A 16,395-nucleotide genomic window follows, 5' to 3' on the forward strand; every position below is an offset into this window, starting at 1 on the left:
ATTTTCTTAGAATAGAGAATACATGTAATGAGAGGGAAAGAGAAACAGAGAGAGAAGGATACATTTTTCTCTGTGGGTAAAGGATTAGCATTGGATCACTCATGTTCTCTGTCTCCCTCTCTCTTTCCCTCTACCTCCCTCCCTTACCTACCTACCTACCACTCTCTACCTACCACTCTCTACCTACCTACCTACCTACCTACCTACCTACCTACCTACCTACCTACCTACCTACCTACTTACCTACCTACCTACCTACCTACCTACCTACCTACCTACCTACCTACCTACCTACCTACCTACCTACCTACCTACCTACCTACCTCTCTCTCTCTTTTCTTTCTTTCTCTCCTCTCTATGCATTTCCTTCTTTCTTTTTCTCTTTCTCTCTCCTTGCTATCTTACCGTAGTTTCCCGTTCCCCAGCACTTTCTCTGGATCACCTGTAACACACCGTTGACCTGCTTCTTCAAAGAATATTTGTACTTGGACAGATCCACAGGTGTTTTGGCTCTGTTGGTGACCAAGAGTAGGGTCAAGTTGCCCCTAGACACTGATCTTTAGTATCTTCTGGTATTTATTTTTTCATCATCATGGTGATTTTCCATTTAGCATTATCATGATGTGACCGGTGACAGTCTTTCATGTTGAAAGTCCAACATCTTAAACTTGACTGCTGACATGCAAAACATTTTGGGACTGTATCAAAAGTGGACTAATGAAACAAATACCAAAATGTAGTTTTGGAGTGGATTTTCGTTTACGGTTATGTTTGGTGGAGGGGAAGCTGATCCTAGATCTGTAACTTCACCCGGGAGTGTTAGAGACCAGAATGCCAGATGTCAACAAACACAGGACTGAGTAATGTCACTAATTGAGAAACCGACTGTGTACTTAGTGTGTCACTCTACTGTCATACTTAGTGTGTCACTCTGGAAGACATCTGAGATGCAACCAGTTCCAAAGGCGGAGCTGAATTACTATCGTCCTGTGGCGTTAACATCAGTCGTTGTGAGCATTTGATACTCACACGTCTCAGGTCTCATAAAGACAGAGCCCTTGACCCAATGCAGTTTGCATTCAGGAAGAACAGACCAGTGGAGAATGAAATCCTGATGGTGTTGCACAGTGCCGTGACACACCTGGAGAGGCCTCACTCTTATATGCACATCCTTTTCCTGGACTTCTCCTTTGCTTTTAACTGCATGCAGCCTCACCTTGTCTGTGACAAACTCCCCCAACAGGCGGGTGGACCCCACAAGGTAAGACCCTAACCTTGCCACCCAGGTGGGTGGACCCCACAAGGTAAGACCCTAGCCTTACCACCCAGGCAGGTGGACCCCACAAGGTAAGACCCTAGCCTTACCACCCAGGCAGGTGGACCCCACAAGGTAAGACCCTAACCTTACCACCCAGGCAGGTGGACCCCACAAGGTAAGACCCTAACCTTGCCACCCAGGTGGGTGGACCCCACAAGGTAAGACCCTAGCCTTACCACCCAGGCAGGTGGACCCCACAAGGTAAGACCCTAGCCTTACCACCCAGGCAGGTGGACCCCACAAGGTAAGACCCTAACCTTACCACCCAGGCAGGTGGACCCCACAAGGTAAGACCCTAGCCTTACCACCCAGGTGGGTGGACCCCACAAGGTAAGACCCTGGCCTTACCACCCAGGCAGGTGGACCCCACAAGGTAAGACCCTGGCCTTACCACCCAGGCGGGTGGACCACCACCTGGTGGACACCAGCCTTACCACACAGGCAGGTGGACCACCACCTGGTGGACCCCAGCCTTACTACCCAGGCAGGTGGACCCCACAAGGTAAGGCCCTAGCCTTACCACCCAGGCAGGTGGACCACCACCTGGTGGACCCCAACCTTACCACCCGGGTGGGTGGACCACCACCTGGTGGTCCCTAGCCTTACCTTGTGGATGCTGGACTTCCTGCTGAACAGGGGGCTGTCACGTTACACCATCCCTATCTTACACCATCCCTATCCATATCCACAATGTCCTAGCAGAACTTTCACCATCCCCATCTCTATCCACAATGTCCTAGCAGAACTTACACCATCCCTATCCCTATCCACAATGTCCTAGCATAACTTACACCATCCCCATCTCTATCCACAATGTCCTAGCAGAACTTACACCATCCCCATCTCTATCCACAATGTCCTAGCAGAACTTACACCATCCCTATCCCTATCCACAATGTCCTAGCAGAACTTACACCATCCCCATCCCTATCCACAATGTCCTAGCATAACTTACACCATCCCTATCCCTATCCACAATGTCCTAGCAGAACTTACACCATCCCCATCTCTATCCACAATGTCCTAGCAGAACTTACACCATCCCCATCTCTATCCACAATGTCCTAGCAGAACTTGCACCATCCCTATCCCTATCCACAATGTCCTAGCAGAACTTACACCATCCCCATCCCTATCCACAATGTCCTAGCAGAACTTACACCATCCCCATCCCTATCCACAATGTCTTAGCAGAACTTACACCATCCCTATCCACAATGTCCTAGCAGAACTTACACCATCCCTATCCACAATGTCCTAGCAGAACTTACACCATCCCCATCTCTATCCACAATGTCCTAGCAGAACTTACACCATCCCCATCCCTATCCAAAATGTCCTAGCAGAACTTACACCATCCCTATCCACAATGTCCTAGCAGAACGTACACCATCCCTATCCACAATGTCCTAGCAGAACTTACACCATCCCCATCCACAATGTCCTAGCAGAACTTACACCATCCCCATCTCTATCCACAATGTCCTAGCAGAACTTACACCATCCCCATCCCTATCCGCAATGTCCTAGCAGAACTTACACCATCCCCATCCCTATCCGCAATGTCCTAGCAGAACTGACATCATCCCTATCCCTATTCATAATGTCCTCGCAGAACTTACACCATCCCTATCTCTATCCACAATGTCCTAGCAGAACGTGCACCATCCCTATCCACAATGTCCTAGCAGAACTTACACCATCCCTATCCCTATTCATAATGTCCTAGCAGAACTTACACCATCCCTATCCACAATGTCCTAGCAGAACTTACACCATCCCCATCCCTATCCACAATGTCCTAGCAGAACTTACACCATCCCCATCCACAATGTCCTAGCAGAACTTACACCATCCCCATCTCTATCCACAATGTCCTAGCAGAACTTACACCATCCCCATCCCTATCCGCAATGTCCTAGCAGAACTTACACCATCCCCATCCCTATCCGCAATGTCCTAGCAGAACTGACATCATCCCTATCCCTATTCATAATGTCCTCGCAGAACTTACACCATCCCTATCCCTATCCACAATGTCCTAGCAGAACGTGCACCATCCCTATCCACAATGTCCTAGCAGAACTTACACCATCCCTATCCCTATTCATAATGTCCTAGCAGAACTTACACCATCCCCATCCCTATCCACAATGTCCTAGCAGAACTTACACCATCCCCATCCACAATGTCCTAGCAGAACTTACACCATCCCCATCTCTATCCACAATGTCCTAGCAGAACTTACACCATCCCCATCCCTATCCGCAATGTCCTAGCAGAACTTACACCATCCCCATCCCTATCCGCAATGTCCTAGCAGAACTGACATCATCCCTATCCCTATTCATAATGTCCTCGCAGAACTTACACCATCCCTATCTCTATCCACAATGTCCTAGCAGAACGTGCACCATCCCTATCCACAATGTCCTAGCAGAACTTACACCATCCCTATCCCTATTCATAATGTCCTAGCAGAACTTACACCATCCCTATCCACAATGTCCTAGCAGAACTTACACCATCCCCATCCCTATCCACAATGTCCTAGCAGAACTTACACCATCCCTATACCTATCCACAATGTCCTAGCAGAACTTACACTATCTCTATCCACAATGTCCTAGCAGAACTTACACCATCCCTATCCACAATGTCCTAGCATAACTTACACCATCCCTATCTCTATCCACTATGTCCTAGCAGAACTTACACCATCCCTATCCACAATGTCCTAGCAGAACTTACACCATCCCCATCTCTATCCACAAGGTCCTAGCATAACTTACACCAACCCTATCCCCAATGTGATTGATTTCTGGTGGAAGGCAGACCCAGTGAGCCACCTAGTCCTGGGCGGTGAACAGGAAGAGAGAGTGGGGAGTTTGAAGTACCTGGGAACCATCAAGGACAGCACACTATATTTTAATGCAAACACCCAGAACAGGAATAAAAAATACCAACAACATCTGTCATGTGGAGAGTGTGTTGAGTTTATGTTTCCTGGCCTGGTACGCTGGACTGTCAGTGGCTAATATGGGTATCCTCAGGAGGACTGCATAACTGGGGTCCAAGCTCTGTGGATTGCAGTGCAGGGGGCTTCAGGGCCTCTATGATAGACAAGGACAAGCACATCATAAATGACCCCACACACAATCCTACCCAATGTTCTGAGCTGCTGGCCTCCGGAAGGAAGAATAGGTTCAGCAAGAATAGGAACAGGACAAGTTTAATTCCATCAGCCATCAGGCTGCTGAACAGTGAGACATAGGACAGATGTAGGATGCTGAACAGGTAGACAAAGGACAGATGTAGGATGCTGAACAGTGGGACATAAGACAGATGTAGGATGCTGAACAGTGGGACATAGGACAGATATAGGATGCTGAACAGGTAGACAAAGGACAGATGTAGGCTGCTGAACAGTGAGACAGAGGACAGATATAGGATGCTGAACAGGTAGACAAAGGACAGATGTAGGATGCTGAACAGTGAGACATAGGACAGATGTAGGATGCTGAACAGTGGGACATAGGACAGATGTAGGATGTTGAACAGTGGGACATAAGACAGATGTAGGATGCTGAACAGTGGGACATAGGACAGATGTAGGATGCTGAACAGTGAGACATAGGACAGATGTAGGATGCTGAACAGTGAGACATAGGACAGATGTAGGCTGCTGAACAGTGGGACATAAGACAGATGTAGGGACAATACATGGTCGGACAGTAGACTGCAGAGACTGAATATGTGAAAACGTTAATGTGTGACTTGTGTGCTTTCCAGTGTTTCTGTACTGCATGTAATATATTGTGTTGTGTTAGTGTATTTGTATGCTGACGTCATGAAATGAATGTAACTGGACAATGAAGTATATCGTATCGTCTACATTATACAGTAGGCTATGGTATAATACACAGCAAGATCAGCTCAGTATATGTACTACTTAAATAACTGAGGTATTATTCACTTTTACTGATAAGAAAAGGGTGACCAACTACACCCTTCATAATCACACAGCATTGACATCCGGGGCTTGACACACACACACACACACACACACACACACACACACACACACACACACACACACACACACACACACACACACACACACACACACACACACACACACACACACACACACACACACACACAAAGCCTATAATCAAACATTCACCTGAGTACCATTTGAGGAAGGCCTGATAAGGAAGCAGAGGAAGTGGCAAACAGTCTACACCCTTCTCTGCATTCCTACAGTACCGTGGCCCTGTCAGAGCAGTCCAGACTTTACAGGGGATCACATACAGGAGTATCAGATACAGGAGGATCGAATACAGGAAGAGGAGAGGAAGAGAAGAAGACAGAAGCCTGAAGAGACTGACAGAGAGTGTCAGAGAGAGGTGTGACAAGTAGAGAAAAAATAGTTTTTGAGTCAAGTCAGGGAGAGGAGGCAGGGGGAGCTCAGAGAGAGAGAGCTGTCCAAAGAAGTGGAAGAGAGATCAAGGTGCAAAGAGATCAACAGTAAAAAAAAATCGGTGAGAAAACAAAAAATAGACATCTACAATCGGTTTGAGTAGGTTAAAAGGTACAACCGCCGTACAGTACTCTACTCAACAGCCGGATTTGACCAGAACTAGCATCGCCATGGTGACCCTGGACACGCGGACCCTGACGGTGCCCGTGGGCATCGTGAGAATGCTGGAGGTGGTCCTCACCTGTATCTCCTTCAGCCTGGTGGCCTCGGTGGGTCACTTCGGCTCATCCTACTGGGCCTGGTGCATGTTCACCTGGGTCTTCTGTTGCTTAGTCACCCTCCTCATCCTCATCATGGAGTTCACCACCCTCCATGCCCGGGTGCCCATCTCCTGGGATGACTTCACCACCGCCTTTGCCATGCTGTCCACGCTCATGGTGGGTAACGTCCACGGCGTCTTTTGTCTTTGGGTTAGACTATAAGGGGTAGAATCCAGATACATATTAGTGTCAATGTGTGACAGTTACATTTGAGACAATATAAGCATTGAAAACTAGAGTAGAGATGGATGTGTGTAGTTGACTTTTGTGTAATTGTAAATACATTAAAAGGCGATTTTTGGGAAATTACACATCAATCTTCCCTGCCATAGATTAGACTTCTGTTCGAGGAGGTGTACTTGTACATCACACTGCTTCATGCTTCCGAAACAGGAGTTAGGTTCCAGCACCTACGGGCCGTTCTGGCCGAGATAAGGCTACTTACCTTTTTATAAATATATTTTGCCCTTATATAGTGAGTATCAGCCCTGGACCTTGATCAGACAGTTGTTGTTATCATACGGTACATGATGTGGTTAAATGAAACATGCAATATTTTAGTACCACTTAGAGTTGTTGGTCGATCCAATAATGGCAGCAATCGCTAGTCGTGTGCATACATTTACTCTCACACTAATTGCGAATGAACTTATACTGAGACATAGACGCCAGCAGATACTGATGTAGTAATAGTCATTTCTAATTGCTAGTTCCACTGAACTAGAACAAGTTATTGATCAAAGTGATGATCTCATCTTCAGTATGTCACAACAGCAAGGCAGCTAATATATCTTTTTCTCTAGTGTAGTCCATATATCACCTCTAGTCAGATCAGTGAGAAAATTGGATAAATGCAATTAAAGGAAAGGCTTTAACCATTAATAAGGTGTGCGTTGGAGTTCCTGTAGCTTTGCCAATATTTTGGAATGGTTTATTGAGTAGGAGCTACATTGGTAGTAGATTAAGTAGAAGTATCAGTTGATACGCATAGAACTTTGACAACTTTAATGAGTCAATTAAGTCCACTGACATTCCATGTTATTGTCTTCAAACTCTGATGTTGTTTATTCAATTCCATTGCTGTTATTCATCCACCATCATCATTTATTGTCTTGGGCTTTAACAGGTGCTGGCTGCCTCCATCATCTACCCCACCTTCTTCACGTGTGTCTCCTGCGGGAAGCAGATCGCCGCCACCGTCATTTCCTGTCTGGCCTTCCTCTTGTACGCCACGGAGGTGGGCCTGATCCGGGCCAAACCCGGCGAGATCAGTGGCTTCCTCTCCACCGTCCCGGGCCTCCTCAAGGTCCTCGAGGCCTTCGTGGCCTGCATCATCTTCATCTCTCTGGACCATGGCTCCTACTCGCGGTTCCCAGGGCTCCAGTGGTGCGTGGCGGTCTATTCGCTATGTTTCATCTTCGCCCTCATCATCATCCTCTTTACTATCTGCCGCCTGCTGTCGCTCTTCCCGTTCCCGTTCGACAAGGTGCTGACGGGCTACAACGTGCTGGCCGTGCTGATGTACATGACGTGCGTGGTGATATGGCCTGTCTATAGCTTCCAGAACAACCACAGCAGACCCAGCGGGTGTGGCCGCAACTGCTACTGGGATAACCAGGTTGTAGTGGCGTTCATGACCTGTTTCAACCTTGTGGTTTACATTGTGGACACGGTCTACTCTTTCAGGCTGGTGTTCTTCGTCACCCCGGCTTAGGACAAAGGTCAAAGGTCACCCACCTTACCCAACCTGAGAACTGGCCCCGAAACACCTTGCCGGATCTTAAACAATAGACTGAACTTTGCTTTTGTATACTGTAACCATGCTGTTTTTTTGGAACACTAATTGGTATTGGGAGAACGTCTCTGTATGGTGGATAATAACCGTTTTACTGGGCAAGATTACATTGTGAATGATAATGCTTCTTCATTGAAAAAATGAGGGTTATAGTACTGCTAGCAATTCACAAACCATGAGGTAGATAAGAATGTTCTGAACGCTTGGATCCGTGAGTAGATTCAATGTATATTTTGTCTTCCCGTCTTTAAAATACACCAGGAACTCTGCAGTGCGCCCTACACAGTCCACATGGGCTGTAATCAAAGTGAATAGAAAGATCAAAGAGCTGTTCTTGATATGTTCATTTTATTCTCATATTCTGTTCTCCATTTCATCTCTGTCTCTCTGGCCTTGATTCAGTTCAGCGTTAACCCCCGATAACCCACAACTGCATAGCTGATCATTGGTTTTACTGATTTGACAGCTCCAACGATGTTACACCTTTGTCATGGCCCAAATAAAAACAGATCTGCTATGCAGTTGTCGGCTATCACATCTCTCTCTCTCTCTCTCTCTCTCTCTCTCTCTCTCTCTCTCTAATCCTGACAAACATGCAATCCAGACAGATATGACAGAATTCAGTTAAATAAGTAAATAAGTAAAACACAACTATTGACATTTAGCTGACGTGCCCAAATTGTTTTAATAATGTTATATAACAATAAAATAAAGAAAACATTTGCTTAACACCTATTCTCTTTCTACAACACTGTTAAAGGACATTCAGCAACGCTCCCTCCCTCTCCCTATTTGCTAGGGTGTGTCTGCTATGAGAGGCCCATTGGATGAAATGGCATGGGATGTCGAAGTCCAGCCCAGGGCTTTGCTTTCATGTCTCTTTCTGTGTTTGCTGAGTGCGGCGGGGAAGCCGACAGCGAGATAAGTCTCAACCACACTCCGCTCCGTCCCACCTGGATGACATCACTCTCTTACACAGGCAGCATCTGAATCCCTCACGGACCGTGGCTTACCACAGATTCGATTTGATAGGGAACATATTGGGCCATTCTGAGGCTGCTAAACTAATTATAATTTCTAAAAAGACAGCAGAATAATTGTGGTTGGTGATCTGTTTATGGTAATGATGTCAAGGTCTCTCATGCCCACACTTTGTTTTGTGATACATATGGCAGGGGTTATTCCTTTCTCCATGAGAGAAATTAAGTTAAGTGACGAATGAAGAATCATTGTTCCAAAACAGAATCAACAGAATGATGGAGGTTTCTGATCTGATTATGGTAATGAAGTCAAGGTCTTTTATGTCCACATCTTTTCTTCTGTCTTGCAACCTTTGACAGGGATTATTGATTTGTTCAAAAGAGAAATGAAGTTATGTTGCTGCTGTCTCCTTGGCACAGATCAAGAGGGAGGTAAAAGTGAAAAATGGATGAGGCAGATATAGAGAGAGGGAGAGAGAAAGAGAGAGAAATAGAGAGAGAGAAGAGGGAGAGTGAGATAGAAGGAGACGTATATAGAGAGAGGAGAAGGAGGAAGAATATGAGGGTATATAACAGTGAGAGGGAGTTAGGCAATGCACTGACAATATTTAAAGGGATCATTGTCCTTCAGCTGAGACAGCTGCTGCTGTTGACACAACCATGCAATCTCCATAGACAAACATTGGCAGTAGAGTCAATGAATCAAAACAATTGTACATCTTGGTCATTTTTCATTATTGTGTTAAACTGCCCTAGTGGCACCAGTGAATCCAAATGTAATACATTTTGTAAATGATTCCAAAAATCTAGAATGTTACATTCAAAGTTGGTATGGTACACTCTGAACTGGGTCAGTAGTATGCATATAAGTAAGTAAGCATTTCACGGTAAGGTCTACACTTGTTGTATTCGGCTCATGTGACAAATAAAGTTTGATTTGATATCATATTATCTTTATCAACCAGAACATTCTTCGATTTCCATTTTCAGTGGAAACAGAATAGTTCCTCTACAAATCCTTTGCCTACCACTGCTCCCCCTTCCCTCCATCTCTTTCTCTCCCTTTCTCAAGAACATGGATGAGGATATTAGTCAATAGCCATCAAGTGTCAAAAAAGAGCTTAAGTCAAGTTAGGAACATTAAACTGAACAAACGTGAGGTTACTTCAAAAGCCTGGGTTTCCCTGGTTGGGGGATGTGCACTTGGACGAGAGCTGGGTGCAAATAGTATCAGAAATCTTTCAAATGCTGTAGTTGTGCTTGATTGAGCTTACCTGACACAATGGATCCAATAGAATAGTTCCAAAGGTGTGAACCCCACTGTCTTTCCAAGTAGACTCAATCAAATGCTCAAAGTATTTTAAAGATTTCAAATCTTACTTGAACCCAGGTTCGATATGGTCCCACTCCCAGGGATTGGGTCAGTGTTGAAGTTTACCTTTGACAGAGACCAGAGTCCATCATGTGTGGCGTGGGCGAGCCAGATAAGACTGGGTCGTAAAACGTGCAATTAAGCCAAGAGAGGGCAGGATACCCCATAGAAATAGAATGAACAGAACGGGCTTGGAACCTCTAAACTCATGGGTACACTCGCAAAGGCTGCCTGGTATTGTGATGCAATTATTTCCAAGGTAATTATTTCCAAGGTAATTATTTCCAAGGTAATTATTTCCAAGGTAATTATTTCCAAGGTAATTATTTCCAAGGTAATTATTTCCAAGAATGTTAATTGAAATGTTTTTTTATTGAACCTTTATTTAACTAGGTAAGTCAGTTAAGAACAAATTCACAATGACGGCCTAGGAACAGTGGGTTAACTGCCTTGTTCAGGGGCAGAACGACAGATTTTTACCTTGTCACCTCGGGAATTTGATCTACCAACCTTTCGGTTATAGGATTAGCATTGAAAACATGACCAGCGGTCGGGAAATCATGTTATAAAGTGGCTGTAGACAACTTGAATAAAATGACAGTAAAACAGTTCATCTATTTGTTTGCTGAGTAATAGTCTGAAATTCACCTCCGTTGTATTTATTTTCCACTTTGAAGGTGAACTTTCTGTACTGCTACCATTCTCTCTCAGTCATTTTCATTCAGGCGCTGGTGCAATGAATTTGTTTATTTTAGAATGCTTTTGCATTTAATTATTAAGCTATCCTAACCTCTGTTATCTTCAACCTAGCCTATGGGTACACTCGCAATGGCCGCAATCATTGATATGAATGAGGAGGCCCTTTCTATTCACTCTATTTCTATGGGCTACACACCATCATAAACACAGGAGGAGTTTGGCTCGACACAGGCATGCTCTGGTCTCCACAGTATGGGGAAGGAGACTTGGATAAGGCAGGAATGAGAGAAGGTCTTGCCTCCCTTGGAATTGTAGTGCTTTACTGGAAGGTCCTTAGTCGGCAGGGGAATGCACAGAGAGACAAAGACGGTAGGAGAGGGAGGAGGAGTGGAGATGTCAATGTGACACAGTGGAGAAAAGAAAGTGACACAGCAGAAAATTACTGGGTGAGTTTCCATGAAGAGGAGAATGCAAGTCTTTAAGAGGCAATAGTAAATGAACACAGTTAATTGAATCAGTGATTCATTCAAATGTGAAATATGTGCATTTGGTAAAAGAGAGCAAAGGAGAGAGACAGAAAGAAGAACATTAGCCAGAAGAAAGAGAGAGGAAAACAACAAGTCAAGGAACCCTTGGTGAGTAAACAGTCACCCAGTCCCTAGATAGATCCTTCAACAGTATCTCATCATGGTGAACCTGGACCTGAGGTCTCTCACCCTGCCGGTGGGCATCATCCGTATGTTGGAGGTGGTCTTCACCTGTATCACCTTCAGTCTGGTGGCCTCGGCAGGCCATGTGCTCTCCACACACTGGGACTGGTGCATGTTCACCTGGTGCTTCTGCTGCTTCTTCTCCCTCTTCATCCTCATCATGGAGTTCACCCGCTTCAGCGCCAAGGTGGGGGATGTTTACTGTCTGGATTTGATGGAATAGATTGGTGGGAGGGGAATCTGTGGCTCACGTGTATCGTAGCTTATGTGTATCTGTCTTATATATTTCTAATGTCTATTTCTATTGTAAAGCAGTAGTAGCAGTTGCATGTTTTTCAGGAAAACATATTTTTCAGGAAAACTCTTGCCCTAGACATAACCTTTCCTCACATCTCCCCTCCTCATCATCTCAAGGTGCCCATCTCCTGGGATGACTTCACCACGGCCTTCGCCGTGCTGGCCACACTAATGTGTTTCACCTCCTCCATCATCTACCCCACCTTCTTCACCTGCCCCACCTGCTACCGCCAGATTGCTGCCACCGTCAGCTCCCTACTCTGTTTTGGATTGTACGTCGGCGAGGTGGTGTTGGCCCGCCTCCGGCCCGGTGGTGAGATCAGTGGCTTCCTGTCCACTGTCCCGGGCCTCCTCAAGATCCTGGAGACTCTGCTGGCCTGTATTATCTTTACGTCGCTGGATCCGGCAAGGTTTCTGTTTCATCCGGGACTGCAGTGGTGCGTGGCGGTTTATTCCCTCTGCTTCATCTTCGCACTCGTCATCATCTTCCTCACCGTCGGTCAGCTGCTGTCGCTCTTCCCCTTCTCGTTTGACAAACTGCTCACGGTCTATAATATTCTGGCCACCATGATGTACATGACTGCCATGGTCATCTGGCCGCTGTATAGTTTCGAGAACAACCCCCGACCCGTTCCGTGTTCCCCCTGTCCCTGGGACAATCTGGTTGTGGTGACGTTCATGACCGTGATCAACCTGGTGATCTATATTTTGGATACGATCTACTCGATAAAGGTGGTCTTCTTCAAATTGGATGAGGAATAGGCCAGATTCTCAGGAACCTTCACTCCAACTTTTCCAGAACCGGTCAATGACTGACACACTATCATATTGCATGGAGAAACTACTGTTTACTGAATAAGAAACTCCAGCACGTTGGTAATCTTGATTCTCCACACATGGTTGAAAATATCCATTTCATTTCTAGAGAATGAAGAGTTTATTTTCAAATCAATGACTGAGAGCTTGGAAGAAGAACAATTGCAGAACGTTGGCAGAACATTTGCTGATGTCTTTTGCTTCAGACATGTGGAAGATATTTAGTTATTCCTATAACACTGTAAATGAACTCTTATTGCAGATGAGGATTCTACAGGCAAGGACACACTGTTTATCACTTGTAGCTATTAAAGTGTGCAGTAGGAAGCTGAGTTAATGATTGATCGTATCGATTTCATAGAAATAAAAAATACAGAATTTTGGATCCTGATGCAAATACAATATGCAAATACAATCTAATCTGGCAACATGGTATGTATAACCGTTCCTTTGGGCCAAAGGCACTAGCAGCAATATAGATTCTGCCAATTGCAAAGGATTTGTGATCTTATATTCATGTTGACCACTTCTTTCTTGGTTGTTAGACATGTTCTCTTGTTGTACTGCTAGTTGGCTCACTAACTGCCAGATAGTTGATTACCTGCTGAAGTGCTATGTGGACTGCACACTAAAAACAAATGGTTCTACAGTATATAGTGCCAAATAATAGTTATTTGGCTCATAACGATAGTGTATCCTATTTTGGTACTATATAGAACCCTTTTTTGAAGGTTCTATAAAGAACCATGTTCACAAGGTTTTAAATGGAACTATTATGGTGCTATAAAGAAACCTTCCCTAAGGTTCTAAAAATAACTTTAAAAAAGGTTCTACATAGCACCAAAAAGGGTTCCGCTATTATTACAACCCTTTTTGGTGCTATAAAGAACCCTTTTTAATGGTTATTTATAGAACCTTTATGGAGAATGGTTATATTAAATTAAGAACATTTCTCAATCTCAAAGGTTCTACAAAGAACCCTTTGAAGAACCAGAGAGAGATATTTATTCTGGTTAGACATATACTGTTAAAATTTAATCAGGTGTGGTAGCTCTGGAACAGCTGGGGTTCTCTGAGGAGAGAATTGAGAACTGCTGGTTTAGGTATTTTTAAAAGACTGGAGTTGGAAGGGGACTCAACTCAAGAACTGATCTTTCATTATGATGTTGACCTTTTCTTAGACGCCCATAGAATAGGGAGAGGTAATCAGAGAAAGTTTGTGTACAGGACAGGGGACCTTCTCCATTGAAGTGTACCATCTTTCAGATGCAGACATAGGGTGCATTCAAAATGTCCAGTAGTGCACTATATAGGGAATAGGGTGCCATTTCGGAAGCATCCATAGACACTTCATTCTGTCTGCTTTTGAATGGGCTTGACGATTATATCCTCAAATTCATGAAAACACAGTCATGTAAGATATATAAAAACTGATATTCGTGTTTGTGGATTAATTTACTTCTGTTAGATGCCTTTCATTAACCTCTATGGGATCGGTGACCCACCCTCAGGAGGGTTGAGTTAACGTGCGCTAATGTGATTAGCATGACATTGTAAGTAACAAGAACATTTCCCAGGACATAGACATATCTTATATGGGCTGAAAGCTTAAATTATTTTTAATCTAACTGCACTTTCCAATTTACAGTAGCTATTACAGTGAAATAATACCATGCTATTGTTTGAGTGCACAGTTATGTACTTGAAAATGTATCAATAAACCAGTTAGGCACATTTGGGCAGACTTGACACAACATTTTGAACAACATTTTGAACAGTAATGCAATGGTTCATTGGATCAGTCTAAAACTTTGCACATACACTGCTGCCGTCTAGTGGCCAAAACCCAAAGGGCACCTGGACTCCTAAGTGATATGATGGCCTTTCTATTGCATTTCAAAGTTGATGGGACAAAAAATAATAATTGAAAACTCATGTTTTTTCTTTGTATTATCTTTTAGGTATGTCATTTTAGGCAAAATGTAAAACAATTTGCCTACAAAATACTTGCATAGTGTATAGCAATGATTGACAACCAAAATCTACGGCAACATGCTAACAATAGAGATGTGTGAATGATTAATGACACACATGAACCTTTGTTCCCTCTCAGCTCACTGTATGATTGAACCAGAGAGTGTTGGACAAGGGCTGTGCAACTCAAACAAATGTTCAGATATATATAGATTGTGTAAAATGTATCATTAAGAAAAGGGAATCGTGTCAGTTCTTGTCATTGTCTATCCGCAACAGTCCTACTGGTTCACGTCATTCGTTACACTCCCTGGTGTGATCATGTTAATCATTACCCAAAGGATGTGTTGATGTGGGTTGCTAGGCTGTGTTGCCATTTGTAGTTTATGACTCAATAACAATAGACCTACTGATCAACGTAACCAACATGAAAATAGCAGAAGTGATACTGTATTTTGCTCAATAAAAAGAAGTGACAGATTTCACAGTTGTAACTTCTGTCTGCTGAAGCGTGAGCTAAATAGTGGCTCAATCACATGACTGAGAATAAAAAAATCAGACTCTCATTGTACTTCTGAAAAGTTTCATTAAGTTTGATGTATAAACCAGTCTGGAGCGAAGATAGATTTGGAATATATGTCATTAGAGAGAAAAGGGCTTGTTCTTGCTGCATTGTCTATTGTCAAATAAAAAATGATTTGTCATATGCACAGGATTCAGTGAAATGTAAACAGTACAGTGAAATGCTTGCAAGCTCTCCTGTCAGCTTTTGTTGTTCTTCTGAATCGACAAAGACTGAGTTTTTCTGTTGTTGCTGTGTTTGAGCCGCTACAGTTAGTTTACATGCAAAATGTTGGGGAAGTGAGGTTTTGTGGTTTGTGCATAATGTGACTGACCGGACTCTACCTTGGATAATTTCTACAGAAGGCCACTCCGAATGACAAAGAGCAGGTAATAGTCCTGGGAAGTAAAAAGTTAGCAAAACTATGAGGTACTTAAGTTGGGACTAAAGACTTATGATTTATGGATACACTTCATTTCTCATAACTATGGACACACTTTCAAGGTGCATACTTGGACATCAGATGTGCAAACAAAGTTGAACGTTTTTCAAATAAAATGTTCACAGAATCCTTCTGTCTGGCTGGAAAAAGTAATTTTTTACAGATCTATTTCTTTAGAAATGCGATCAAGTTCACAATACATGACAGTCAAACAACTGTGCCTGCAGCCAAGGACCAAGGGTCAGTGGCAGCCAATAAATGATGATATCATATATAATCAGACCTGCCTGCAGGCTATTTCAAGAGAGAAATTGAAACTAAATGTGGTGCCATATTTCCTCTGGCCTCTCTTTCTCTCCTCTTTGGTCTGTCCTTTCTCTCCTCTTTGGTCTGTCCTTTCTCTGCTCTTTGGTCTGTCCTTTCTCTCCTCTTTGGTCTGTCCTTCTCCTCTTTGGTCTGTCCTTCTCTCCTCTTTGGTCTGTCCTTTCTCTCCTCTTTGGTCTGTCCTTTCTCTCCTCTTTGGTCTGTCCTTTCTCTCCTCTTTGGTCTGTCCTTTCTCTCCTCTTTGGTCTGTCCTTTCTCTCCTCTTTGGTCTGTCCTTCTCTCCTCTTTGGTCTGTCCTTTCTC

General features: G+C 44.0%; 2 protein-coding genes across 2 annotated transcripts; both read left to right on the plus strand.

Annotated features, from left to right (window-relative positions):
• The first annotated feature begins 5,572 nt into the window (after positions 1–5,572).
• LOC116359957 (myeloid-associated differentiation marker) lies at positions 5,573–9,844 on the plus strand. The gene is made up of 2 exons (XM_031814148.1): positions 5,573–6,238; positions 7,248–9,844. Exons 1-2 carry the CDS (start codon positions 5,972–5,974, stop codon positions 7,833–7,835), a joined length of 855 nt encoding a protein of 284 aa, XP_031670008.1. The 5' UTR covers positions 5,573–5,971; the 3' UTR covers positions 7,836–9,844.
• A 1,221-nt stretch (positions 9,845–11,065) lies between these two features.
• On the plus strand, positions 11,066–15,901 carry LOC116359958 (myeloid-associated differentiation marker homolog). Its single transcript, XM_031814149.1, has 2 exons — positions 11,066–11,864; positions 12,092–15,901. The coding sequence occupies exons 1-2, from the start codon at positions 11,655–11,657 to the stop codon at positions 12,734–12,736; spliced, it is 855 nt and encodes a 284-aa protein (XP_031670009.1). The 5' UTR covers positions 11,066–11,654; the 3' UTR covers positions 12,737–15,901.
• The last annotated feature ends 494 nt before the right edge of the window (positions 15,902–16,395 follow it).

This window comes from Oncorhynchus kisutch, unplaced genomic scaffold (genome assembly GCF_002021735.2).
Source record: "Oncorhynchus kisutch isolate 150728-3 unplaced genomic scaffold, Okis_V2 Okis06b-Okis10b_hom, whole genome shotgun sequence".
Classification (NCBI taxonomy): domain Eukaryota; kingdom Metazoa; phylum Chordata; class Actinopteri; order Salmoniformes; family Salmonidae; genus Oncorhynchus; species Oncorhynchus kisutch.